This window comes from Monodon monoceros, unplaced genomic scaffold, assembly GCF_005190385.1.
Source record: "Monodon monoceros isolate NGI ecotype Baffin Bay Population unplaced genomic scaffold, NGI_Narwhal_1 Super_Scaffold_18, whole genome shotgun sequence".
NCBI classification, from domain to species: domain Eukaryota; kingdom Metazoa; phylum Chordata; class Mammalia; order Artiodactyla; family Monodontidae; genus Monodon; species Monodon monoceros.
Window position 1 is genome coordinate 170,847,218 of NW_021703774.1, and position 26,586 is coordinate 170,873,803.

The 26,586-nt window shown below is 42.6% G+C and overlaps 1 protein-coding gene across 3 annotated transcripts in view; it reads right to left on the reverse strand.

Annotated features, from left to right (window-relative positions):
• PRDM2 (PR/SET domain 2) overlaps nt 1–26,341 on the reverse strand; it is a 119,645-nt gene extending 93,304 nt beyond the window's left edge. The window contains exons 1-2 of one of the 3 annotated variants that reach the window (XM_029231261.1): nt 26,275–26,341; nt 12,190–12,263 (exon numbers count right to left, since the gene is read on the reverse strand). In XM_029231261.1, coding sequence (XP_029087094.1) covers nt 12,190–12,198 — 9 coding nt within the window. In that variant the 5' untranslated portion in view covers nt 12,199–12,263; nt 26,275–26,341. Of the gene's footprint in view, nt 1–12,189; nt 12,392–26,274 lie in introns of those variants that run through there. The other 2 variants (XM_029231264.1, XM_029231262.1) reach the window with 2 other exon arrangements.
• Nucleotides 26,342–26,586: the final 245 nt, after the last annotated feature.

The following is a 26,586-nucleotide window of genomic DNA, read 5'->3' on the forward strand; positions in this document are numbered from 1 at the left end:
GGGGGGGGGGGGGGGGGGGGGGGGGGGGGGGGGGGGGGGGTGATGCCATTGGAGAACCATGAACCACACAGAATGAGAGGGATAGAAGATAAGCAGCCGGAGGCCAGGCTGCACACTCCAGGAAGGAACCCTGGCTGCTCCTCTTTCCAGAGGGGCCAACGGCCTCCCAGCACCCCACCCCTGCTGTCCCAGAATAAAGGCACATTCCCATTTCAAGGGTTTCTGACACTGACCACTGTGATAAGCACGGGGGAAGCTACGAGGACTTCTCTACTTTCCTGTTATGTAATAGAAAACGTAAGAACTCTTTAATTCCCTACTTAATGAAACAAGTATCAGTGAACTGATCTGGATTGGTATGTATTAAATTTAACGTATTAAATTTAACATAGTAAGTTTAAGTTAGTAAGTTAGTTATTAACTGTTAATTGACCTCCTTAATTCCATGTCTCCAACTTCCTACCTCAAAGTTAAAGAAAGTCAATATCCCCTCTCTCCCCCAACTAATGGCCACAAGTTGTCCATTATTCAATCACTAACAAACACTTCCCAAGTGCCTGCTCCGGGCTGGCATGTGCTGGTGGTGAAGATACTACGGTTAATATAGCTGACCCAGGCCCCCTTCTCAAGAGGCTCACCGGCAGAGGAACTCTTATTCTGCTTCCTAACACAAGAAACCTTACAGGTATTTGGAATCTCCAGTTTTGACCTTGCTGTGGAGCCTCTTAAAGGTCCTTCTACGCTTTCCTGCAATACTCTTCCTCTGGCTGAGGATGACCTTCCCATGCTGGATAATGGGGCGCTCAGGGAACATGACTCTCACACCTTCCTCTGGGCCAAGCTCTGTGCTAACAAGCACTTTCTGCACATCACCTCACCGAATCCTCACCATAATCAGAGCTAACGCTGATGGAGTATTCAGGATACTAATCAGACACTATTCCAAGCTCTTTCTACGGCACCTCATTTAATCTTTACACTATCATGCTGCTTGTGGGCTCTTTTATAACCCCATTTTACAGATGAAGCTGAAACCTGCCTATACTCACAGCTAGTAAGTGGCAGAGGTAGGATTCAAACCCAGACAGTCATGCTTCAGGAGCAGGAATCCCAAATACCAAGTCTTGGAGTAGCCCTGTCAAGTAACTTTCCCAAATTACATAAAATAGTGGAGCCCAGGTAAATTCCAGACAGGAATTTAACAGACAGGAGTCCACATTTTAACTACTAAACCAGTGGGGTCACGCACTATAATCCGGTGGTGCCTGGGAAGTCCCTTTCGAGGGTCCACAAGGTCAGAGCCATTTTTATAATAATAATAAGACGTTATCTGCCTTTTTCACTCTCAGATGTGTACAGGGGAGTTTTCTGGAGGCTCTGACATGCGCTGATGTCATCATGCCACTGGCTAATGGAATGTGTGATTGTTTAATCTTGTGCTTTAGCTTTTCTGAGTCATGAATAAGGGCTGCAGTCTGACTAACATCACTGTACCAGGTGGATTCCGTGGTCCTGATATCGGACTAGACGTTACCATCCGGGAAGGTGAGTGCAGAGGACCGTACAGGACTCTACTACTTTTGCAATTTCCTGTGTATCTATAATTATTCCACCCCCAAAGTTTTAAAATTTGTTTCAATTTCATGGTAAATATCCAAATACATAATCCACGTAAACAAAAAGCTTGAGAATGGCTGGACTGCGGAAGACCACCCCTGACCTTCCAGTACCTCCCATCTCAGGACTGAGAGACAGAGAACAGGAGAGTGTGGTGATGCGAGGAGCGAGGGAGGAGGCTGGACCCACATATTTGTGCCCCCCCGCCTCCCCCCATGCCAAGCTTCCTGAGCGCAACTGGAGGGGGTGCTCCCCTATAGGCACAAGGGTTTGTTCGGGTTTTTTAAGGTTTCATTGCTAATCACCAAAGGAGAACGAGTAAAACAGACTAGAACAAACTGTGTTAAGTGGCTTCAAAATATTAAAGGCAACAACTTATCGTCGATGCCCGTCAGGGGTCCTGCAAGGATGGACAAGGAGAACAGAGTTCCTACCCTTTGCTTTAAGCCCCAGATGGGGGGACTGCAACCCCATCAAGGCCTGAGGACTCCTAAGGGAGCCAGTGTGTGTCGGTGCTCCAGGCCCCTGCCCTACCCAGAGGAAGCCTGTCTCCACTGTCCTACCGGGCAAGGGTCCCCATCAGGCCAGCTTGCCACGCTCTCGCCTCTCACTGCACGCTGCACCCTGACGCACTGATGGGTTGGCCTGTTTGATGGCCTCTCCACAAGAGGCAAAGCCGGGGTCCCAGGCACACAGGGCAGGTCTGTTTCACTCGCCCTGCCCCCGGAGCCCAGCACAGGGATGCGCAGCTCAGAGCAGCGGCCGCACTGAACAGCCAAATAAACAAGTGTCTGGCCATCAATGTCAAGAGGTCCAGGCGCACAGGCGGCTGTAAGTGGATACGGCTCGACTGGTAACGGAGTCCAGGGGAGTGGATGAGATTGGAGAGCAAGAGAAGAGTGAGGACGAGCCCTCAGGACACCACTATCTCGGAGTGAAAGCAGCAGAGGAGGCCTAGAAGAAGACAGCCCAGAGGCAGTGAGGTACCAGAAAGGCCAGGAAAAGGTTCAAGGAAGGGAGAGAGGTCAACAGTCAAACGCTGCTGGTGAGGCTTCCAAATCTGCTGCATCTGATCCCTTCCCTCCAGGGCCCACCGCCACCATCCTTTAAAGCTGAAATAGCCCAGCAATCCCCACCCATCCAACAAACGCCCAGTCTCTGTCCCACGTGCCACCACAGCGCTACCCTAGGAACCTAGGAAAGCAACAAGGAGGACAGGGGGTCCTGCCCACCTGCGGCCCACAGCCTAACGTGGGAGACCGGCGGTGTGTTCCCCTGGGGACCACTGAAAGAAAGGGTGTGATAGAGCTAAGGAGGGGACTCTGCTTTAGTTAGGGTAGCTGGGGGTGGAGCAAGAGCATCCCAGAGAATGACACAGAGAATGACACAGAGACTTGGACTTGAAAGATGAGAACGAGCCATGTGTGAAGGCCTGAGCATTCCAGAGAAACATCCTGAGGAGACCAAAGGGCTTGGCAAGTTCAGGAACAAAAAGAGGCCACTGTGGCCAGGTCAGAGTGAGCCAGGGAGAAAGCAGAGGCAGCTGCCACCAGATCCTGCAGAACCTTCACGACCAAGGTACAGAGACCAGACGGCCTTTGGAGAGCGGTGGGGCGCTGCAGGGTTTGGGGCAGGGGAGTGACAAGATGTGACGAAGTCTTCTGGCTTCTAGTCTATTCCATATTCAACTTCTCCAAACGCTCTGCCTTCTCTATTAGTCAACCTATAAAGCATCTGGTTCAAAACTCTTCTAAAAACATTCTAAATAAAGTCCTGTAGTTCCTCTACTGGTTTTAGAAACTTTCACAGTTCAAGGGAAGCAAAGAAAATGAGGTACCTGAGAGCTTTCTCACCCTGACATACCCGTGCCCCTTGTCCAGAGGGTTCTGATGCAGGGTGGGAATGGAGTGGGGGCTGAGCAGGAAAAGGAGCTTTCTGTTGCCTCCCAGTGGGTCTGTTACTGGCAAGACTGAGTTGCAACTTCTCAAACCACCTTCATCCAGAGCAGCAAACTGTGGACCTACAGCCTTTCAAGTCAGATAGTTTGTTTGCTATACCCACAGATTAAAAAAAAAAAATTCTATTGGAAGAAAACTCCCCATTTTACCCTTCAAAGTTCCTTCCTGGCCCCTACAGGCACAACCCTCTGGCTCCTCCTGCCCTCACCAGCCTAGGCCCTCTTACTCCTCTGGGGCTCTCGCAACCTACAATGACCCAGATCTCTGGTGCTTCTGACCCTCAATTCCTCTGACCAGTCAATACCCTCTACATCCTTCCAGGTCAAGTTCACATCCCAGTTCCTCCATGAAGACATTCCAAACAATGCAGGATTGTCCACTTTTCTGGCTTCCTGTACGGTCAGCTTTATGCTCTACACATATAGTACTTCAAGGCACGTGGAGAACGATTCCATGAGGAGAGACAGACTGCTGGTGAGATGATGAACTCGGAGGTTTAGTAAACAAGGAATGTCTCGGTCTGTACTCAAGCAGTAACAGTGCTTAGAAGGTATTTGACAGGGCAGAGTCGAGACTTGGTTACTGGCTGAAGATGATAATAACAATACTTACAGTGTTCCCTATATGCCGGGCACTAGTCTTAGTGCTTTACATTTATTACTCATTTACTCTTGCCCACAATCGCATGGAATGGGCACCGCTATTATCCCTATTTAACAGGTGAGAAACAAATACCAAGAAGGCAAGTGACTTGCCCAAGTTTACACAGCTGGAGGGGAATGTGAGTCACAAGACACCAAAGGTGAGGAAGAGCTAAACAACCCTCGAACCTTCTCTACCAAAGCATTAATATCAAAACAACAAAAAATGTAAGACTTCTGCCACAGTTCCTTCCACAGCAATGTAAGGAAACGCTATTCAAGTTGCTAATTTCTTTTTTCAAATTTCAGAAATAATCTCGTATCTTCATTCGGAAAGACAATGTCCTGGATTTTATAAAAATTGCTAATTTACCTAGTAAAATACATGATTCAGAATGAGATTTAAGGGCCATCGTTATTCAATGCATTAGTTTCCTAAACGATACACTCACTAGTTGAGGTTTAAGTAATAACAACAGATTGGAATCACCTTAATTGGAAGGCTTTTTTTAAAATGTCTTTAGTGTCAAATTTGTATTTATAGTTACCTACAAAAAATATAATTCTATATTAACAATATGCTACAACAGCAAAAGTGCTTTTGATTTTTTATACCATATATATTTTTAGGATTAGAAAAAAAGCAGGGGAGATACCTAAAACGGAAGATAGCAGCCATCCCACAGTTTCACCAAATCTTTAGAAATATGATTATGAACAGGTTTATCTAGATGGTCAGATGGTCTCCCATAAAATATTTCCTGTAAAAGGAATAAACCACTAATATGCACAACAAATGGATGACTCTCAAAAACATACGCTGACCAAAAGGAAATAAACACAAAGGAGCACATACTATATGATTCCATTTACCTGAAATTCTAGAATGGGAAAAACCAAACCATAGGGACAGAGAGCAGATCAGTGGTTGCCTGGGGTAGGGGCTCGGGGGAGGACTAACTGCAGAACAGCAAGAAGGAACTTTTGAGGGTGATGGAAATGTCCTATATCTTGACAGTGATGGTAGTTACATGACTGTAGACATTTGTCAAAACTCAACACTTCGAATGACTATTTCATTACACATAAATTATACCTCAAAGTTGATTTTTAAAGTAAAATAAGTAAATGAATCCTATACCCTCCTCTTTAAATCATGCTAAAATGAGACTTTAATGCTCTGAGAAAATAAAGAACAAAAATACCAATGCCATAGAAAAAAATTTTTTTCAAGATTTTTCTTTAACCCAAGTCAAGCATTCCTTTGCTCAAAGGCCTCCAAAGGTGTCCCATCTCCCTGAGCAAAGTCCACTCTGGTCCTCACAATGACCACAGGTCTGACCCAACACCTCTCTGACCCCATCCGCTCTGCTCCAGGCACGTGTGTTCTGGAACCAGCCTGCTCCACTTCCTCCCTACACCCCTCTCTTCACACTCTCAAATACACAGTCACTGTGTTTAATATGTATCAGAACACTGGCACTGGCTGCTATTACATAAGGCTGCATGTACCATCTTACACAGGCAACACATACTAATGTCCTTATTTTCATTTTTTTTAAAGATGCTAAATAGAGTCCCTCTTTTTTTTTATTATTTTATTTCATTTATTTTTGGCTGCATTGGGTCTTTCCTGCTGCACGCGGGCTTCCTCTAGCTGTGGCGAGCAGGGGCTACTCTTCATTGCGGTGCGCGGACTTCTCATTACAGTGGCTTCTCTTGTTGCGGAGCACAGGCTCTAGGCGCGCGGGCTTCAGTAGTTATGGCACGTGGGCTCAGTAGTTGTGGCTCGCGGGCTCTAGAGCACAGGCTCAGTAGCTGTGGCACACGGGCTTAGATGCTCCACGGCATGTGGGATCTTCCCGGACCAGGGCTTGAACCCGTGTCCCCTGCATTGGCAGGTGGATTCTTAACCACTGCGCCACCAGGGAAGCCCCTAATACCTTTATTTTTTAAAATATGAGAATAAGCAAGCTTTACTGGTATTTCATTTAAATTTATATCAGTAACTCCTTTTATACACTTCATCCAAAGACTGATCATAAATTACTACATCAGTTTTAACCTATTTAATTAAAGCACCTCGTTTCTTAAATATCGATTTGATCAAAACCAACACTGGGGAGCAACAGCAGTGGGTGACAGGAGAGCTCAGATTCAACATCCCTTAATATTAAGAACACAACATTGTATATTCACACTAAGATACATATTCCTGCTACAACAGACTAATACTAATCACCATAGCAATTGTTGTCACCAGCAAAAGACATCCAAGAATCAGAGAGTATTAAAACACTCAAATTCCATGAACAATTCTTCTTTGTTTAGACTGGCAAACAATACTCTTAGTTACTATTCTGGGGGCAAACAATGGAAGAAAAAATCAAACAAGCTTCAGTTTCCTAAAATAGCATTAAATTGTATTTGGTTAAGGAATGAGTATGACTGCAATTAACAACAAGCAGATGGGGACACAGAACAAGAAAATCTTATACAGCATCTCTGCAAAAGAACAGCAGTCAAATAGTTCTGAAAACACTTTCAAAAGTACCCTCTTTCAAAAAGCTGGCAGCTCTATTAAGCTTCCAACTAAAGAAACTGTCCTCGAATATGGTGTTAATAGTGAACAAACATAGTACTACATTCTTGCCCCTAACAATCCAGTCTCTGCAGCACAGGAAGAACGATATTCTAAAAAGTGGAAATCAGATGATGTCTCCGTCCAGTGGCTTCCCATTGCATTTAGAAGAATAAAAGATAAACTTCTTGGGCTTCCCTGGTGGCGCAGCGGTTGGGAGCCCGCCTGCCGATGCAGGGGACACGGGTTCGTGCCCCGGTCCGGGAAGATCCCACATGCCGCGGAGCGGCTGGGCCCGTGAGCCATGGCCGCTGGGCCTGCGCGTCCGGAGCCTGTGCTCCGCAACGGGAGAGGACACAACAGTGAGAGGCCCGCGTACCCCCCAAAAAAAAAAAAAAAAAAGATAAACTTCTCATGGCCCTAAAGGCCCTATAAATCTGGCCCTCATCCCTCATACCAACTTCATCCTGTCCAGAGTCCCTGATGCTCGTCACGCTCCAGCCCCTGGCCTGCATTCCGTTCCCTGAACCAGCAAGCTCATTCTCACCTCAGAGCCTTTGCACTCACTGTTTGTTCACTCTGCCTAGAATTTCTTTCCCCAGATCTTCATATATCTGTTTCTTAGTTATGTCTTGAGTCTCTGTTCTGTTATTAATCACTTCTTCAGAACAGCCTTCCCTGACCATGTAATCCAGAGAACCCCTCCACCCATCATTCTTTATCACATTACCTTATTTCACTGTCTTCACAGCACTTTTCACTATCTGAAATTATCTTGCTTGTCATCCTGCTTCTTAACTGTCTCCCTCTAAAACTATGTGTTACAAAGCTGAGCCCTTGCCTACCTAGTTCCCTGCAGGCAGAATCCACAACACACTGGGATGCAGTCTATGCAGGATGAATGAGGGGATGAGAGAACATTCAGAACAGCTAAAGTAATGGAATATGGATCTTTCCATTATTCTGATGGCTTATCACAATTCTCAGGGTTGGATCTGCAGCATCAGTGGTTAAAAGCTTCTTCTGTTATTTTAGTAAGTAAAACTTTAAAACAAGTTTGGAACACTAAATTGCTTTGCTACTGATTACTGGCGATACCACAGACCAGTGGTCCCCGACCTTTTTGGCACCTGGGACCAGTTTCGTGGAAGACAATTTTTTCCACGGGGGCGGTGGGGAGAGTGGTTCAGGCGGGAATGTGAGCGATGGGGAGCAATGGGGAGCGGTGGGGAGCTACGGGGAGTGACGGGGAGTGGTGGGGAGTGGGGCGGAGCGGTGGGGAGCGGTGCGGAGCGGTGGGGAGCGGTGGGGAGTGACGGGGAGCAGTGCGGAGTGGTGGGGAGTGGTGGGGAGCTGTGGGGAGCAATACGGAGTGGTGGGGAGTGGTGGGGAGCGGTGGGGAGTGATGGGGAGAGGTGGGGAGCAGTAGGGAGCAGTGGGGAGCAGTGGGGAGTGATGGGGAGCCGCAGATGAAGCTTCGCTCACTCGCCCACCACTCACCTCCTGCCATGCAGCCCAATTCCGGTCTGCCACCCAGGGGCTGGGGACCCTTGCCATAGATGACTGATCAGTATACAGACATGCTGCAATCATAAAACGACTATACTGATAGAAAGTTTCATATATTAGTAACAATTTGAGTTATATAAAGATTCTTTAAAAGTCAGTAATCAAGACAGCAGTATTAAACCATTAGAGCTTCAACTTACACAATGTTATATGTCAATTATATCTCAATAAAGCAGGAAAAAAATAAATCACTGGGGCTGTACCTAAATATTATAGTTCTCTTCTCCTCCCAAGCACCTGATGGGTTTGCACTGCTTTCCCCACTTGAGTTTTAAGTTCAATGCAACCATGGGAGTAACTCTAGCCAATTAAGCAGAAGTAGAAGAAACAAGTACTGAGACAAAGCCTCCATCATCCTTGGTTCTTAAGCAACTAAAATAGCAGATCCACACTGGATGTGCAGCAAGAACAAGAAATAAATGGCCGCTGTGTAAGACCCTGAGATTTTGGAGCTGCCCGTCTGTAAGTGCAGTGTAACGCAGCTTATCCTGACCGGTACAGCAGTATAGCATGGTGACCAAGAACCCCTGGGCTTTGGACTCTGACTGGCCTGAATCAGAATCAGATTCAGATTGAGTCTGAGTGAATCAGAGCTCTATCACTTACTGTTTGAGTGATCACAGGCCTCTGGCCTTAATGTCTTCATCCATAAAATAGTTATGATACCTACTCTTCATAGAGTGGTTTGCAAAAGACTGAATTGAAAGAATGTATCTGTAATACGCATCGCAGTGCCTGGCATGTTGGTTAAGCACTCACTAGGCAGCAAGTGGCATTAAACCCTAGAACACCTACTTTAAGGGACTGTGAGCCTATGTGCATTATGGAACTTTGCTCACCTTGGATGCTCTATAAAGTAAAGCATTCTAAACTCTCTGTTCATGAGACAGCCATTTATAAAGTTCTGGATTCTCCTAGATAAATCTAGGAAAAGATAAGAAGAATAGTGGAACAACTGCAAGTTAATAGGGACGGGTGTGGAATGACAGTAAAGCAAGTAAAGGGTATCTGTGATTTGAAAGTGGAAAGAAAAGAAAATGGAGAGTGAGGGGAGGAGATACAGTGGCTGCAAAGGCTGGATTCTAAGAGAAGAGGTAGTAAGAAGGGGGTAAGTGCTGAGAACAGACAGAAAGAGAATGAAGGACAAAAAGCATGTGGGTCTGGAGCTCTGTGGAGCCCAGGGCTGAGAGTGGAGGGAGAGCCCTGCTAGCCATGCCAGGAACGACTTGAAACATATTGATAAGACAGCAGTTCAAACTGCTGCTTCAACAGTCAGTGTTTAAAATGCCAGGAGGCTTTGGACTCTGCTGTTTCTTCTAAAGGACTCACTTGTAAACAATATGGTATGCTCACTCCTGGGATCCTTTGGTCCCTAAAACTCAACTGTCAGGCATGTATGAATGAAAGATTCTGTGCTACTGTCTTAGAAACTACACCAATCATAAGAGACAGATCTGACAGCTACAGTTCACCAAAGCAGTGCTGATCAGTCCCTAGAGAGAAAAATCTAACCCTAAACTCACCATCAAGAGTTTAATTAAAAATCAATCTGGTCCAAGTTAAAACTTTTTTAATATCCGAATTTTTCTGTAGCTGTTTTGAAGCTTTTCAAGCACTTACTGCTCAATTTCACTGGCTGAAAATAAGAATAAATACAAGAGGGAAAAACATGAAGTGTCCTGAAACAATTCTTAATTTTTAAAAATCACTGGGACAATTACTGAAAAACACTCATAGATTGTATGTCATGCTATAGTAATCAGGTCTCAATATCATGGGACTAATACTCCTCAAATAATAAAAATATAGCTAATGATGCTGAAAATTTTACTCATAAAAAGCGGACAATTTTTATAATCCAAATAAAAGTTTCACTGCCACTAGACCATTTAAATGACACCCAAACCAGAAAATGTGCTAGCCACTAGAAACATAAGAGGACACTTCCCCACTGATATTTGGCATTTAGTATCAAAGGCAGTCCTCTGTAGATCTGATATTAAAACTCGTCAAGAGCAAAACCAAATTGTAAGAGAGCCAAAAAAAGAAACGGTTATCACCACGACTCTTTTGAATGGCATGCGGACTTTCTTCAAACACAAGTCCTTTTGATACAAATGGAATATTAAAGCGAAAGTGTGAGGCGTCAAACAGGTCTAAATACATTCGAAATGAAATGTTATTAGCTTAGCACAGTTAGCCACCTGAAGTAAGTGGCTGTTGAAGAGTGATGTAACCTAAGTGATGTCAGTATTTAGATTCCACTTTGGAAGCATTCACCATCATTCCATTCCAGAATCGAGACTCTTCTAGCAACAGCTCCGAGGCAGGAGGAAAGCAAGTTCCATGGGGAGACCAGGTCAGCATTAAGACTCAATCTTAAAAAAGGAAAATAAATGAACTCTACGACATATATCCGCACATAACTTTGAAGGACAGTGACTATGAAAACTCCATTCTGTTCTCTTTTCCCTCCCCCATCTCACCATTTCAAAAATAATTTGCCTTCAAAAGCATGTCAGTAAATCTGCAAGCTTTAAAATAATAGCAACCATGTGCCCCATGTGTTTGCCAGATTCATTTTTTATGATGTATAGTCCTCTGCATTAAAATGAACGAATTTTTGATAAAGAAAGTAATGAAAAGAAATCAAAAGAATCCATTCCAAAAACTTCACACCTCTCAACCCCAACACAGGACTGAATTTATTAAACTTGGTCACTTAATGAAACTGGAGTTGTGAGCTCCAGTTAGACGCACCTGTAAATGGTAAAAAAAGGTGTCCGAAGTTTCAGTTGATTGAGAGTACAAAATGTTTTCAAGCCTGATAGTTTTAAGCTAAACACCAAAAATTACAGACTACACACTTTTAAGTTCTGTCCTTCATATTTTTAAAAAAAGAGTTTTATAAAGATTTCAAAAGAGAATGTTTCTGATATCCATACATTTCTATAACTGCAAGTGAAATGATATTAAGACCAGAAAATAAGAATCCTACTTTAGAACATATAAAATCTGTATAACTGGTTCTACTTATCAGAACACCCTTGAGGCTACAGAAATACAGAATTGTTTAATCTCCAGGTAACCCCACACCCTCCTGTAAGGAGAGATACATCTTACATTTCAATATCTGCCCTCTTGTTTTTATGCTAAACGGGTTTTTGTTTTGTTTTGTTTTGGGGGTTTTTTTTGCGGTACGCGGGCCTCTCACTGTTGCGGCCTCTCCCGTTGCGGAGCACAGGCTCCGGACGCGCAGGCTCAGCGGCCATGGCTCACGGGCCCAGCCGCTCCGCGGCATGTGGGATCTTCCCGGACCGGGGCACGAACCCGTGTCCCCTGCATGGGCAGGCGGACTCTCAACCACTGTGCCACCAGGGAAGCCCTCTAAACGGGTTTTTCAAGGACAGAAAGCTTAAAGTTTCCCATTCAGTTTTGGTCTCTAAAAATAACTTCCAATTTTCCCTGTGCAACCAATGGGTTATTACAAAATAAAAAGTACTAAAAATGAAAGCTTAATAAGCTTCAAAACAAAAGAATAACACTAGAGTGTGGCAGGGAAGGTAAAAAAAGAAAGTCTGAACTAAGGTCCCTAAGAATGAGTCCTCTACTCAGGGTTCCACAGAAAAGCCAACTCATGCCAAAACAATGCACACTCCACGAACAAACACACACTATGAAAATGATGAACTAATGAATGGTATTAAGAAACAGAAAGGAAAATCTGGGAGGAATGAAGGTGTGTGTTACTATCTTTTAAAAATCAAGAACTGGTCTAACATCTAGGTAATGTATTTGTATAAATTCTTATTTTTAAACTCACCTGATTCATTTTCAATTCCTGTTGTGTTCTGAAAAGATACACACAACAAAGAAACTTCTTTGATTACATGAGCCCTAAAAAGAAAAACAGACAATTGTGATATGTACCTGCCTACAAAGTTACAGTGATTTAAAACTACATACAGAACTGTAGAGTTTGCTCAAAGGGCTATTCATAAAGCAACTCCATGCCAGATCAACTTCAATATATGCTGAGAACTTACTTTGCAGATTTATTATCTACAATAAAATAGATGTCTTACTATTCTTTACTGAGGCGTCACTGTACTCTACAATTGAAAGCAGACTCATTAGAATGACATCAAATTTTTGCTTTGGAACTGAATCATCCCTAAGAAGAAATAAATTAGCTTTGTTAACAGAAACACAAAGCAGTGCTGAGTAACTTATTATGCAATGTAAATGTTCTTCTTTTACTTATATCAATACTGTGTTGAATACAAACACAATTAGAAAAACACAATAACGTATAGTTATTGTGTTTTTCAAGTTCCTGAAGTAGAAAGGTGGACTTACTAACATTTCCATGGAGAGTTCTCTTTGAGGAAAAGAATGAAAACTTTGAAGTAAAATGCAAATGTTTTAATAAAAGCTGTTTGGGAAGACCTACACTTATTCCTTTAAAATTTTTCTTCAATTTATTCAGAGTATAGTAACAAGACGACAAAATCATTTCTTGGAAATGCAAATGACATACCTGTCTCTAGATAACAACCTATGAAGATGGTCCTTTCTGCAACGTTCTCTCTTAGGAGTCATTTGATGTCATTCATAATATATGAAAATCATGAGAGTAGCACTTGCACTGTAATATTCTTGTTTTCAGCATGTATACATACACATCATTAAGCATAATTCTATTTCTTCACGAATTTACCTATATTTATGTTTTCTTCCTAGACCCACAAGACTCTGCTCACATTGTAACTTCATGTTCTAACTGCTAATAAACCAAAGAAAGTATAATTCAGGGACATTATTCGCCCGAGAATATACCCGCCACTGGGCAGATAGCCTGCCCACTATCCTAAAGAATAGTGCTTTGACATTTCACCCCATTTCATTAATATGGATCGTTTTGGGTTTTTTTTTTTCTTGAGCTCTTTAACCACACTCACCTGGATCACCTTTAACAAAGGAACTATATTTAAGCTAGGGCCTGGTCACCTGAACTAGTTTTTATTCATAACTGGCACAGGGAATGTATTTGATAACTTGGAATTTGTTAGAGAGCTCAGTGCTATACAAATATAAACTTTTATGAAGTAAATACTCAGTGAATACAATTTCAGAAAACTGGTGGTTAACCCATGAAGTCCATTCCTTTAAATTTTAACATTAAGCATCTTTCTCACATATTTTTAACATGTCCTTCCTTAGTATATACATCCTTTATTGAATATAATCCATCCTTTTCTATGAGACTTGAAATCATTATAAAGTTTAAAATGTGTATTTGTCAAACAGTGATGAGATTAGTGGCCCTTGAGGCGTGCACGCCCGACCCCCTCTACCAAATGCCTACTGACAGCCGTACAGTTCCACCAGGAGGACCTTGTGTGACACCTTAGGGCTCCAGAAGTGAATGAAATGGCAGGGGTTTCATCTGCCCTCTCACTAAACTTTCAGAGGTGGATTTACTAACGATGGCCACGAAGAGTTCGCTTTGAGAAACAACCTGCAGTAAAATGCAAATGTTTTAATGAAAAAGATCTTTGGAAAGATGCTTTATCATTTCCCTTGGTTTGTCTTTTCCTTCTCACAAGAATCATCGGTATCATTTATGAAGCTTCTTCTAAGACCAGCAGGCACTGTGCTACCGTCAAATAAATCAGCTCTGTTAATTTTCACAAGGTTAGTCCCTCAACTAACGACACAAACTCAAGGAAGGTAAGGTAACTCCGCCACAGTATCAAAATTTTGGTTTCTGCTATGGTTTCTTAACCATATCTCACCGGCTTTTTACTCTTGCCTCACCTTGCACCTACTATGCGCCAAGCTCTGCTTTTGAACAGTGAGCACACGGATCCCTGCCCTCTCAGGAAGGAGACCACAGTAAACAAATAAGCAAGTAAAATGTGTAGTAAGTCAGACAATGAAAGTGCTTTAGAGAAAAACAGAGAGGCACATGGAGAGGAAGGACAGGGAGACAGGGATTTTAAACTGTCTCTATCTCACTGCCTGTGAATCCATCAGTATGGTCAGAGAAGGCCTCACTGAGAAGGGACATCTGCTAAAAGCTGGAAGGAGAAGAGCTGAGAGTCAGGAAGGGATGGGGGAGGAGCATCATAAGGGAGTAAGACTGTACACAGTAGATGAGAGGCCTAGTGCAGGAGGCGGTGGTACAGAGTGGAGAGGGGTACAGGGGAGGCAGATTTAAGCACAGGCTTCGCAAGGTAAGCGCTGTTCACCAGAATGGCTATAGCTTTTCCAACCAGAGATGGAAAGCCACTGGGGGGCTTAAGGTGGCAGAAGTGACCTAGTGTGACTTAGATTTAAAAAGAGACCGTAAGGAGGTAGGGTGACCTCTTAGGAGGCTAATGCCCCAAAATAGGCAAGAGATGATAGTGCCTTGGCCCAGGTAGCAGAGGAGATATGAGAAGTCATTGGATCCTGGATCTATTTTTAAAATAGAGTCCCCAGGATTTGCTGCCAGATTCGATACTATGTATGAAAAAAAGAGAGGAAGTGAAGGATGACACCAGGGTTTTTATCCTAAGGACATGGAAGAATGGAGCTGCCATTTTCTGAGATGCTGCCTCCTTCTTTCCATCTGCTTGTCATCTGTTTTCCCTCTTTATTTAAAACATCTTCCCTTCCTTTTCCTCCCGTTTTGTAGTTGCTGGCTCACAGGCACAAACCAAACCACTTAGATACTGTGACATCTAAAAATGAATAACTAAAATATTAAAGTACTGGAAACATCTTAGTCTTCCATTTATCTCAATGAATCTTTTTCTTAGTAAAAAAGTTACAATACAATTCAGATATTAATAATCTTCTCTCTGATTTTCTACACTGTCTGTTCCCTCTCGGTCCAAATAGGAATGCACCTATCATTTCTTTCCAGAGACTAGAGGATCTTAACACCTTTGTTTAAGGGTTCACAATTACCCCGTATGCTTAGATCCTCCTATCACTTCTAATCCTAATTGCTAAAAACCACACCCTCATTTTTTTTCTTTCTCCCTCTTGACTCACAACACTGTCATATTATATATCTAAAATATTTTACAATAATCAAAAACATTGCAAATCTGACACTGACTTCTCAAATGATATTTTAAATTAGATTTATTAAACTATACTAAAAACAAGGGACGTTACAAGAAAAGAACTGAGATTTTAGCAGTCTCTCTCAACAGAGGACCACTGCATTTTGAGCTGGAGAACTCTTGTGCAGGACTGTCCCTTCCATTAAGGCCACGCAGCACTGCCCTGCGTAATCAATGCCAGCAGTCCCTCCGAGCATTCTGACAACCAAAAATACCTACACACATCCCCAGATACCCTCCCAGTGGAGAACCTCTGAACTGTAGTAATCATGTCCTAGCTACAATATGATAATATATTTTAGAGCAACTACAGATTCTAAACATTGTCATTGGAATAACTTCCTTAAGATTCCTCCAGGATTGCAAAACCCCTGTGGAAGTGCCTGGCAATTCTACGTACCTTTCACATTCAGTGTTGACTTCAATAGCATTGATTTATATACCCCCTTATCTAACTCAGATATCTCAAGGTCTAATTTTATCAAATGTGAGAACTTGAAGTATCAATCCTATCAGTGTAGAAGCAAAGAGAAATCTTTCCACACCTATCACCGAAACTTAATAATTCTATCAAACCTTAAAAAATGCTTAATAATTAAGTGTCTTCAGTTTTCCAATGGTAAATAATGAAAATCTTAAAATCCCTAGGACTTCTCTGACCCTGGATTCTGTCTTAGTTTCTTTTTTGGATTTCTATGCCTGACCAAATCTTCTTTAGTATGTCTACATTTCCCTTCTATTCTACCTGTTGACGCTTTTCAGATAAAGTATATTAGACAGATATACAGATTTAGAGCATGTGAATTTCTATCACCAACTATACTTTACTAACAGCATACACTCCTACAAAACTAAGAGCTTAATCTTGATTTCACAGATCCAAGGTTTTAATAATATACACGTACTTAACTTTTCAAGATACTGCTTTCAAATTCTAGGGCAAATCTTCATTACAAATATTTAGCTTAATAATACCATAAAGATGATTTGATTATACATGATCAGTATGAATACAGCAACAATAAAATAATTAGGGTCATTATTCAAATGCAAGTCCCTTAGAAAGTCAAGACAACCTCAGCAACTGTTAAGCTGCTGTCATCTGACATGGAGGCCAGAGACCAGAAAATCTAGAAATATGCAGGAAACCCCATAGAAATATGCAGTTCCAGGGTCAGACCGGCTCTGCAGCCCCAGCCATACCTCTATCACGCATCCTCTGAGATAAGGCAGATTAAAAAAAAAAGATAGACACAAACTACCATTAATGCAATACGTCTAACACGTCAATCTGTCGTACCTGTCCTTTGTAGACTTGTGAAACCTACAAAACTATATGAAAAGCCTTTAAAGAAAAAGCAATAGCAGATTCTTTAAGATTAGTTTAAGTCTGGGAGGAAAGGGAAAGAATGAGGAAAATAATTATTTGATTCGCATATTCACCTATAAGTTACTGATAATTACTTTATAATTATTCTTTTGAATCAGTTTAGATCTTTTGGGCTATTTGGAAAATAATCAAATTTGCAACATTCACTTAGGGGTCACTAATATTATAATTATTCTCTTAGATTACAAAAAAATCCCACATTGTAACATCAAGACTCAGAAGAAACTAACTTTTAAGATTCAGGAAGCAACACACAGCTTATGGACAAAGAGTAAAACAAAAATAAGAGAACTAGCATGACTGTATCAAAATGTTTAAAATCATAAACACACTGGAAAATGGACTAGATGCCAAAAAAACAAGTTTTAAAAATATCACTTTGTAAAAGGAGTCTTGGAAAGCTTATGACCTACATTAAAAAAATTATTCTAAAACTCATCACTACATACAGTAGATCTCTCATGGTAAATGAATATCATTGTAGTAAACAGAGACGATTAAGCTTTTTGCGGAGGAGATTTACAGTGCTTAACACTCAGCTTTCTCAACCAAAAGATTCTTGCAATCCAGAAACTTCTAGAAAAATAATCAAAATATCTAAATTATGCCAACTTCTCAAATGCAGTTTTTATTAACAAACACAGCTGATGTACTCACTATAAAAAGCTACCATTCATAATTCCTACCAGAAGAATGGAATCACCAAGTTACAATCTATAAACTCTAGCTATCAATATGAAAACTTTTAGCATCTATTCGTTGGATTAAGCAAAAGCACATAATTCATAAATATTGAATCTGCCTAGCAATTTGCTAAATGAAAAATCATTCGTTTTCCTTTTCTGAAATAATATACAAATTTCACAAGAATAATCATCCAGAACATCCAGTTTCACACTGAAGAATATATACCCCCAACCTTCCTTTTAAAAAGCAGACGATATCACCAAATTAAATACGCTAAAGTGGAAAACATCAAAACTGGTATGTTTATCATTCTCAGCATAAGGAGTCTGTGTGTGTGTGTGTGTGTGTGTGTGCGCGCGCGCGCGCGTGTAAAGAGACTGAGAATACAGCAAGGATTTGGTAATTCTTTGGTAAATCAGAGAATATGAACTCTTACTGCTTTAAATTGCTCATGTTTCTTACCCTCTAGAATGATTTCCACCCAAGGCAAAAGGCAATGGTATAACAAACCATATCACACAGAGGAATTTCCCCACCTAAAGTGTATATTAAGAGATACAAAGAGAACAGAACGCTCACAAATAAACCAGTGATTTCTCCCATTTCAATAAACTGGTTTCCTCAATGAGGCCCAGAATGCCACAGGCAAATATCCCAGAGCCTGATTCCCCAAATTCATAGAGCAGTGTCCTGACACCAACCTAAATAAGGAAGCAGAGATTAGAGAATTTACTCCAGGTGAGATAATTCGATATTGACAACAGTTTCCACAGAACTGAGGGGAAAACCAGAAGGTCCGCTGTTTTGAATGGCTTCAGAGCCACAGAGCTCTGGTGAGACAACGAGGTTGATTAGAGTTTTTGTTTGAAACATCTAAGTTAAACAACACCACAGTAGAATGTTAAATAAGAGACCAGCAGATAAACTAGGAGAGTACTATAAATCCAAATTTAGATTATGGCACTTTAGGGTTCTTTTCTTCCCTTAGAATATCTCTCCTTCACTTGAAAAAAAAAAAAAATTAAAAGGAAATTTTTCAAAAAACACTGCTCCAAGCATCCACTAATAAAGAGCTGGCTTAGCAATAAATGTATAGCAATTGCTGATTATGTATCATTTACCTGCTGCTGTTATAGATGGCCACTATTATACGCTCTCCCTATTCTTTTGACTAAATGTGTACATCTATGTCATTATATTATGCTGAACGTTTAATTTATTACATCAAAAATTTCAGGGTTTGTTTAGGGTTTCTACAATAATTCTACAAATGCTTTCCATTTCTCCATCTTTCCAGCGAGTCCCCGCTGTCTGATGAGAACTGTGCACAGATTCAAGATCATTATTACAACTCCCATCTCTCCCCAGAAAAGGACAGCTGAACCAGCTGCTGACTGTATATTCTACAAAACAGCATTAAACTCAAAGAAGTTCCTATGAAATGATACTTCTCTAACATTTCCCCTATGTTAGATGTGTAAAAACTTCAAATTATTATAAAAGGAAAATTAAGTCGATTCTTTCCTAACACTCAAATGCCAAGCTTCCAAATCAAACACAAATTTTCTAAAAGCAAAAGATGCCCCGTGACAGTTCACTTCACAATTCCCAAAATAAAATGAGTTCTCAACTGAGCCCTTTGAGTTATTGTTCTTCCACTGGAGCTGCCAATGCAGATGTTACTTATGTGATTAAACATGTAAAATTGAGAGATTTTCAAGAACGCCCAAAATACTTCTGAATTTCCTTTAAAAGGGAAGAAGGCTTCAGTAACGTGAGGCTCTTGTCCCGGCTCTCAAGTATGCACTTTCTCACTTTCTGAGCATTAATATGGTCACCTTACACGTGGCTGCTCGGAGCTTTTTTGGTTCTTCCTACACAATAAAATACACAGGAAAACTCAGCCTCCACAAACTACACATAAATGACAAGGAGGCTTCTGAAATTCATAAGCGAATAACAGGGCAAAATCACAAGTTACACCACATAAAGTGACAACTGAAACTAGATTTCACTAAGATGCCGGGCTCACAATCACGAGGTCCTAGAGGTCGTCTCCCAAGAGTTCATTATTATTCTGGTAGGGAGTGACTCTTCTACTTTAAATAAAACTGAGGTTTGGAGCCTATCCTCTAAATATGTAACTATTTCTGTTCTCAAGAGCATTTTAAAATAACAGCAACACCTACCGTTTGCAGAGTAATGTCTGTGTACTGCTCTACAGTTGAAGAAGCTCTGTACACACGTGAATTTTTATTGTTTAAAGGGAAGTATGTTTCCTCAAAATAAATTATTTGTGGTTCTCCTTTCAAGGTAAAGAGGAATGCCCGCCCCCCATGTATGATACAGAGGATGAAAGACAACCCCTTGGTGCCATCCGCTATAGTAAGCCAGCCAGTGCCACTCAAGTGAGGGTCTGTGCAGAGCAGTGATAGGCTAGATGGGATAGTTCTAGGGGCGTTTAAGTTCCAGGTTAAAAGTAAACTTGGCCTGTGTGTAACGTTCGTTCCCCAGGTAGTGAGGGAGGAGTAATTATCCACCCAGCCTCCCTCCTGACCCACTCCACAGGCCCTGAGGGTCTTCAGAGAAAGATGGAAGAGGGATTACTTAAAAGCAGAGCCGGTGAACGTATGCAGGCAGGAGGCCAGGGAAAGAGCCTGCTTTCAGGGCTGCCCATCAGCAAGGCAGCTTCGGCCACCTGGGGGGGGGCAACTTGCCCCAGAGGAGTTTCCGACGGAGAACTGCCACAAACAAAGCAATGCCTAACAGTTTAGGAAGGTTAAATTGACAGGAAAGAGTGAGGAGGCAGGAGAGGAAAGGGCAGCCAGAAAGACTGGGGCCAGGCAAGCCGGTTAAGAATCTGGATGATAAGCGATAAAGGTTTGAAACACAGATGACAGCTGAAAAGAAACAAAAAATATGACTAGCACTGCAGAGGAAGAATGAACAGAATGTGTTTTCTAACTGAACAGGAGGTAAAAAGAGATGGTGAAGATGAGTTCAAAATCTGGTATGTGACTGACAAGAAGAATGTGTACATTTTAAAGACAGGGCAGCCAGGAGTAGGGATGGCATTTAAGTGGAAGGTGGTGAGTTCCATGTTAGAGGCTCTGAGGAGAGGCCAGACATTCAGGGGAAGCTGCATCCATCAAACGGGAAAAAAAGGTCCCACCACAGACTGCCTTCAAGGTGGGGGGACAGAGATTTAAAAGTCTTCAGCCACAAGGGGGTGCCTAGGGACAGAGGAAATTGCCAAGAGAAAAATTATCCAGAGAGAAGAGTAGAAGATGAAGGACTGGCCTTTGTGCAAAAGGCGTGGAAAAAACTAGGAGAAAAAGTCGCCCCCTCCACCATGTTCAGTAGTGGGAGGATGGGACAGGCCAAAAACCTTTAGGACTGAGAGATAACTTGGAAGTGTTTCTCTTGAAAATAACTGCCACGTTATCCCTCAATACCTATTATATTAAACAGGTATCTAAGAAAAACGCTATTAATGTTTCTGAAAAACCTAAAGTATCTCAAATTGCTCACACATTCACCTATTCTTCTTAAAACATCCCAGGAAAAGACAGAAGTAATCACTGTCCACACTTTTCAAACAGGAAGAAGAGAGAGAAGATAACTGTCCTACCCCTACCACGGCCAGAAATAACGAAGTCCCTGCGCTTGATCTGTGAGATAGTTTATTCTGTATATCGAGGTAGCGCTCAAATAAATTACCAGGGAATTGCACTGATACAATATTTATCACCCAGAACAAGTGACCTGACCTGCTCAATAACCTCTAACAGAGGTAACAGAGCTTCACAATGAAGAATCTAAATTTATCCCAAGAGTCCATCTTTTTAAAATTCCTACTTTTAGATGTACTTCAAAATTAGGCCTCTCAGAATTACAGCAAAGTCCCTAAAATAAGACTCACGGAATGGGAAACATTTAGAATCTCATTTTTATACTGATACTCCAATTTATGCCTAATTTACACTGCCTTAATAAGGTCTTATGAAATGTGCAGAATTCATACTGATATATAAGGGTTTGGTGAATCTCACAATTCTCTTCAAATATTGATGGCATCATTTAAATTACTTGAAAATGCCACAGAATTTTCCCACCAGAGTTTAATGAAGTCTTAGTGGAACTACTTACATGCACATGTAAAGTTTCGCCAATTTCCAGACAGGCTGCCCACGGTAATCAAACTAACAGTTGCACTTAGCTTTCCATATTTCAGGCAAACTGTGCCAAGAAGTAATTTAGCTCTTCCAAAGCAAAGCCTATCATATGATTTATTGCAAGAGCTACAAAGTAAGTTTTTCACCAAAATGGCTGGCAAATATATAAGTATTCAGTGAAACCTCCTTTATTGTATGCTCCAAAGGACTAATAAATGAAAACAGAGTAGATGACGTGAACCAAGACCCTAAGAATAAATATTATATAGTACTGAGAAAAATATTATAAGTATAATTCACTCCAAATGAACCAGATTTATTACATACAATAACTCTAATACATGCTTCAGGGAAGTCAGGGTGGGGAATGAAAGGCATTCTCTTTAAGAAAGAATATTTAAATGACACATGCATTCATCCCAGTGCATGAATGTGATTCTGTGCATTCAGATACTCTGTAATTCAGAAAACCAGCCCATTATCAAATGTGGTCCAAGAGCACGTCTCTTCTTTTCTGCTTTATTTATCTGTTAAGTGCTAAATTACTCATTATTATTATTATTACTATTACTACTGATTAAAGATTACTTATTCCTCGATAAAATTTCAATCTATACTGTTCTTTTAAATAATTCAAATAAAGATTTGACAACTTATACTTTTTTTCCCCAGGGGAAGTTGCATGTTTGCCATAAAAATCAATAACCTATCTCTAAATTATAAAGTAATAGTAAGCACTTCAAAAGTAAACTTTATTTCTTCAGGACAAATTTATCACTTTCAGTGCATAACCCTGAACCGGTGGTTTAAAAAAAAAAAGATTTTAGAAAAACTAGACTTTTATCATCAGTTTTTAAGGGGTTGCTTCACTAAGTCTCATTTTCTAGGAAAGACCATTGTTTCCATGTTATTCAGTATAACAGACCACAAGCTTAAATTATTCACCAGGTATCAACTCTATGCAAATTTATTTAAAATTCCTAATAATTTAACCTACACACTGGGAACGCTGATCCTATGTCATGAAAACTCCTCCGTAGTTTCCAGGTTACCTCACATTGCTTTACCTCTTGCCACGAAAGGGACGCCAAAGCAAAATTTCTGAAAGTGACCATTCAACAAAGTCATAAAACCAAACTCAGGAAAGAACTTCCACAGTAGGTCCATTCCCTGGCTTCAGTGGGGACCTGAGGTTAACCATGCGTTGAACAGTATATTCTTCCAGTTCTGTGACTACAGAGATTCCATAAACCGCTTCAATGATTCAACCACCCAGTCTGATGGACTTCCGTTTAATGCAGTGGCTGCGAACTGGGGAGATTTTGCCCGCCCCAAGGGACGGACATCTGGTAATGCCTGGAGACTGTCGACTGTCACACCTGGTGGAGGTGCCACTGGCATCTGGGGGGTAGAGGTTAGGGATGCTGCCAAACATCCTACAAGGTACAGGTCAGCCCACACAAATTACCCAACCCCAAAGTCAACCATGTTGAGGCCAAGAAACCCTGCTTTAGTGGAGCCTAAGTACTGCCTTCAGATGATTTTATCAGCTCTAACTATAAACAACTAACTTCAAAAGTAAAGAGCCAGAACAGGACCCCAGACCTCTCACCAAGTGCCGGGAGGAGTGAGAGCATAACTGAGGAGCTCCAGGCAAACGGCACAGCCCCAGACACACGTCAGCAGTATCAGTAGTAGTCTCTGTCGGGTAACATCCCCATCATTTGGAAACTCCCTGGATCTACACGTTGCCACGCAAGCTTGACAATTTTCCCCCACTGTCCACCTACTCCCTTTTCAGTCCCCACTGTGGAGTTTTCTAGTGCAGCCCACAGGCTTTTTTTCTTCTGCATGGGAATTAAAAATAGCATGAAAATCAAGTCAGAAGGCATGAAAATAGTAAATAACCTAAGGTGCTTTCCATCCCGGAAAGTCTATGATTTAACAGGACTTAAAAGGTTTGTAAATCAGATCTGGAACTTGAAAAGAGATGGGCAGCTTAAAGAAACAGCCCCATGAATAAATAAACATCTAACGTAAAATAATCATCAAAAGAATATTCGTGCAGACATATGTATGTAACTGCACAGACCCGGCTGACGGAGGAGAATAAAAGGGGGCTGAGGGCTTCCCTGGTGGCGCAGTGGTTGAGAGTCCACCTGCCGATGCAGGGGAAACGGGTTCGTGCCCCGGTCCAGGAAGATCCCACATGCCGCGGAGCGGCTGGGCCCGTGAGCCATGGCCGCTGAGCCTGCGCGTCCAGAGCCTGTGCTCCGCAACGGGAGAGGCCACAACAGTGAGAGGCCCGCGTACCGCAAAAAAAAAAAAGGGAGCTGAAACGGAGTGCTATTTCTTAAAACTGCGTTGGCAGGAAGAATGAGTGTTTAGAGGCTAAAAAACAGAATTTACATTCTCATGTATCTTAAAAGATGACAGAACTTTAAAATTCACAATAGAAAAACCTTTTAAACAAATCTTAACGAAAAGAAAATCTCAGGCTATAGAAACCTTACTGATCAATACAGAATTGATAAATAAATTATGGCCGACATGGCCATTAAAAATCATATTGAATAAGATTTAGTGGCTTGGATATATGCTCACAATATCGTAAGGGAAGACAAACAGTATATATGATATCAATACTGTAAAAAATGTAAATATATAGAAGTGAATAAATATATACAAGGAAAGAAATACTCATGCACACCAAGAGAGACAGGGAGGAGAATGAGGTCTGCCAAAATGCTCACAGTGGTTATCTGAGGAGTGGGAAGGGAATGGCTGATTTCTATTCCTTCTTTGTACTTTTCTCCATTCTCAAATTGTCCTACAGTGAGAATCTTTTGTTACATTTTGTACTTACAAAACGAATATCAATACATTATTACAAATTTATACCGAATTGTTTCAGGAACTGGCCACAAAATGAGAAAAAACAAATGTGAATATGCCAACTTTTCAATGAAAGAAACCACCTTCAGAATCAACAAAAGCGAACCTCTATTGAGCGTTATGATTACATGCCTGGCACTTTTCTAACCACTACAAATGTATTAACTTATTTAAACCAAACCAAAAAAGATGTGTAAAAAGAGCCCTGGAACACCAGAACCTGTGAACAAATGTTAGTCCTGCTATGAATTTCCATCTCAGTTTCCATCGCTTGAAATGAGTTGTTTGATGATCTTTAAAGGTCCTCTCAAGGCTACACTGAGATTCTACATGTAAAAGAATGTGGGCAAATGAGTGTAAGTTAGCTTCTGGAGAATGAAGGGGCAGCTGCATGCCATCTCAAAAGCAAGACCCTACTAAAAAGGAACATACGATATGTCTCTCAGTTCCTCCTCCTTAATATTTGTACAGCACATTTCATAACATGTTAAAAAAAAAAATCAACCAACGTTTAAAGGCCTACATTTCCCCAATACTTGCACACAACTGATCAAACGGAGATGAAGTCTGGCATCTTAAGAGAATCACTGAAAGGTTCCATTTGTTAAACACTGTGGCTGCTTTTCTGTAGTAAACAAAAACTTTAAGTAACACTTTAATCGCCTTCTGGGTAGCACCATTTTAGTGTCTGATTAGAGGGATTTAAAGACTTAACTGGGATTCACCAAAGGGCGTTCCACCTCTGAAATAGAACCAAAACCCCAATGCAACGCTGAACGGAAGATGAGGGGCCAGCATGCGTGTCCTCTCTGGGGAAATTACAGCTGCGTAGTTGAGGGAATGTGGGCTTCCCGGGTCGATATGGGGTTATTCCCGGTTCAGTGGTTCACGTGTGGGTCGGGAGCAACCACGAAGGTGTGGGAAAGACGCTGACCTGTTTGGTCTACTTCGTGTCTCACTTGCCACCATGAAAAAACAGGTTCGTGGCTATCTCTGGTAACAAAACGAGTAAGAGAGAACTGCACGTCTGTTAAAAACAAAAACACCGGTGGGTCTATGATGGGATTACCGAGGGAGAACACTCCCAGGCTTAAACCACACTTTGTGAATTGAGGAAACACAAAGACGCGAGACACAAAACAAATTCAGAACGCAAGTGTGAGAGACACGTTCGGCTGCAACACAAAAAAGAGAAGCAAGACGTCTTGAAATTGGAACGGCCCTGGGACCGGCGGGCGCCCGGGGTCCCGCTGGAGTCGCAGCCGCCCGCCCGGCGCCGCCGCCCCGCAGCCCACACGCGTCCTCCCCGCGGGGCGCGCGGCAAACCAACAGCGACAAAGCGGACCCTACTACTTCCCGGCGCCGGGCCCCAAGGCCGGGCCGAGGTGCTCGTCGCGGGACGGACTGACCCCGGACCGCCATCGGGCTGCCGGCGGGCCGCGCCTCGTTCCGGGGCTCCCGCGGGCGCGGGACACAGGAACCTCCGAACCTCGGAAGGGGCGCGTCCGCCGGCCCGCCCGGCCCTACACGCCCGAGTCCCCGGCGTGTCGCCCCTGCCGCCTCGCTCCTCGCGAGCAGGAACGAGAGTCCCGGCGCAGAGCCCGCCGCCGTCCCGGAAGCCACCCGCCCCGGCCGCCTCTTACCTGCGCCCGCCGCGCCCCGCGCCTCAGACCGCCGAGAGCCGCCGCCCGAGCCGCCGCCGCCCCTCCGCTGGCCCAGGAGCCCGCGGCCGCGCCTCCGCCATCTTGGCTCCGGTCGGAAGTGACGTCGGTTGGCGCCGGCCGCACGGCCTCCGGGGCCCGCGCTGCCCGCGCGGTAGCCTAGGGCCGCGACCCCCGGCTAAGCAGACCCCGACGCGCCGCTGCCGGAGGTCCCAGACCCGGGCTGCACACACCCCGAGGGCGCGGACCCGGGCCGCCCTGGTTTAGAGGTGTGTTCGCCCCGGGGCCCCGACC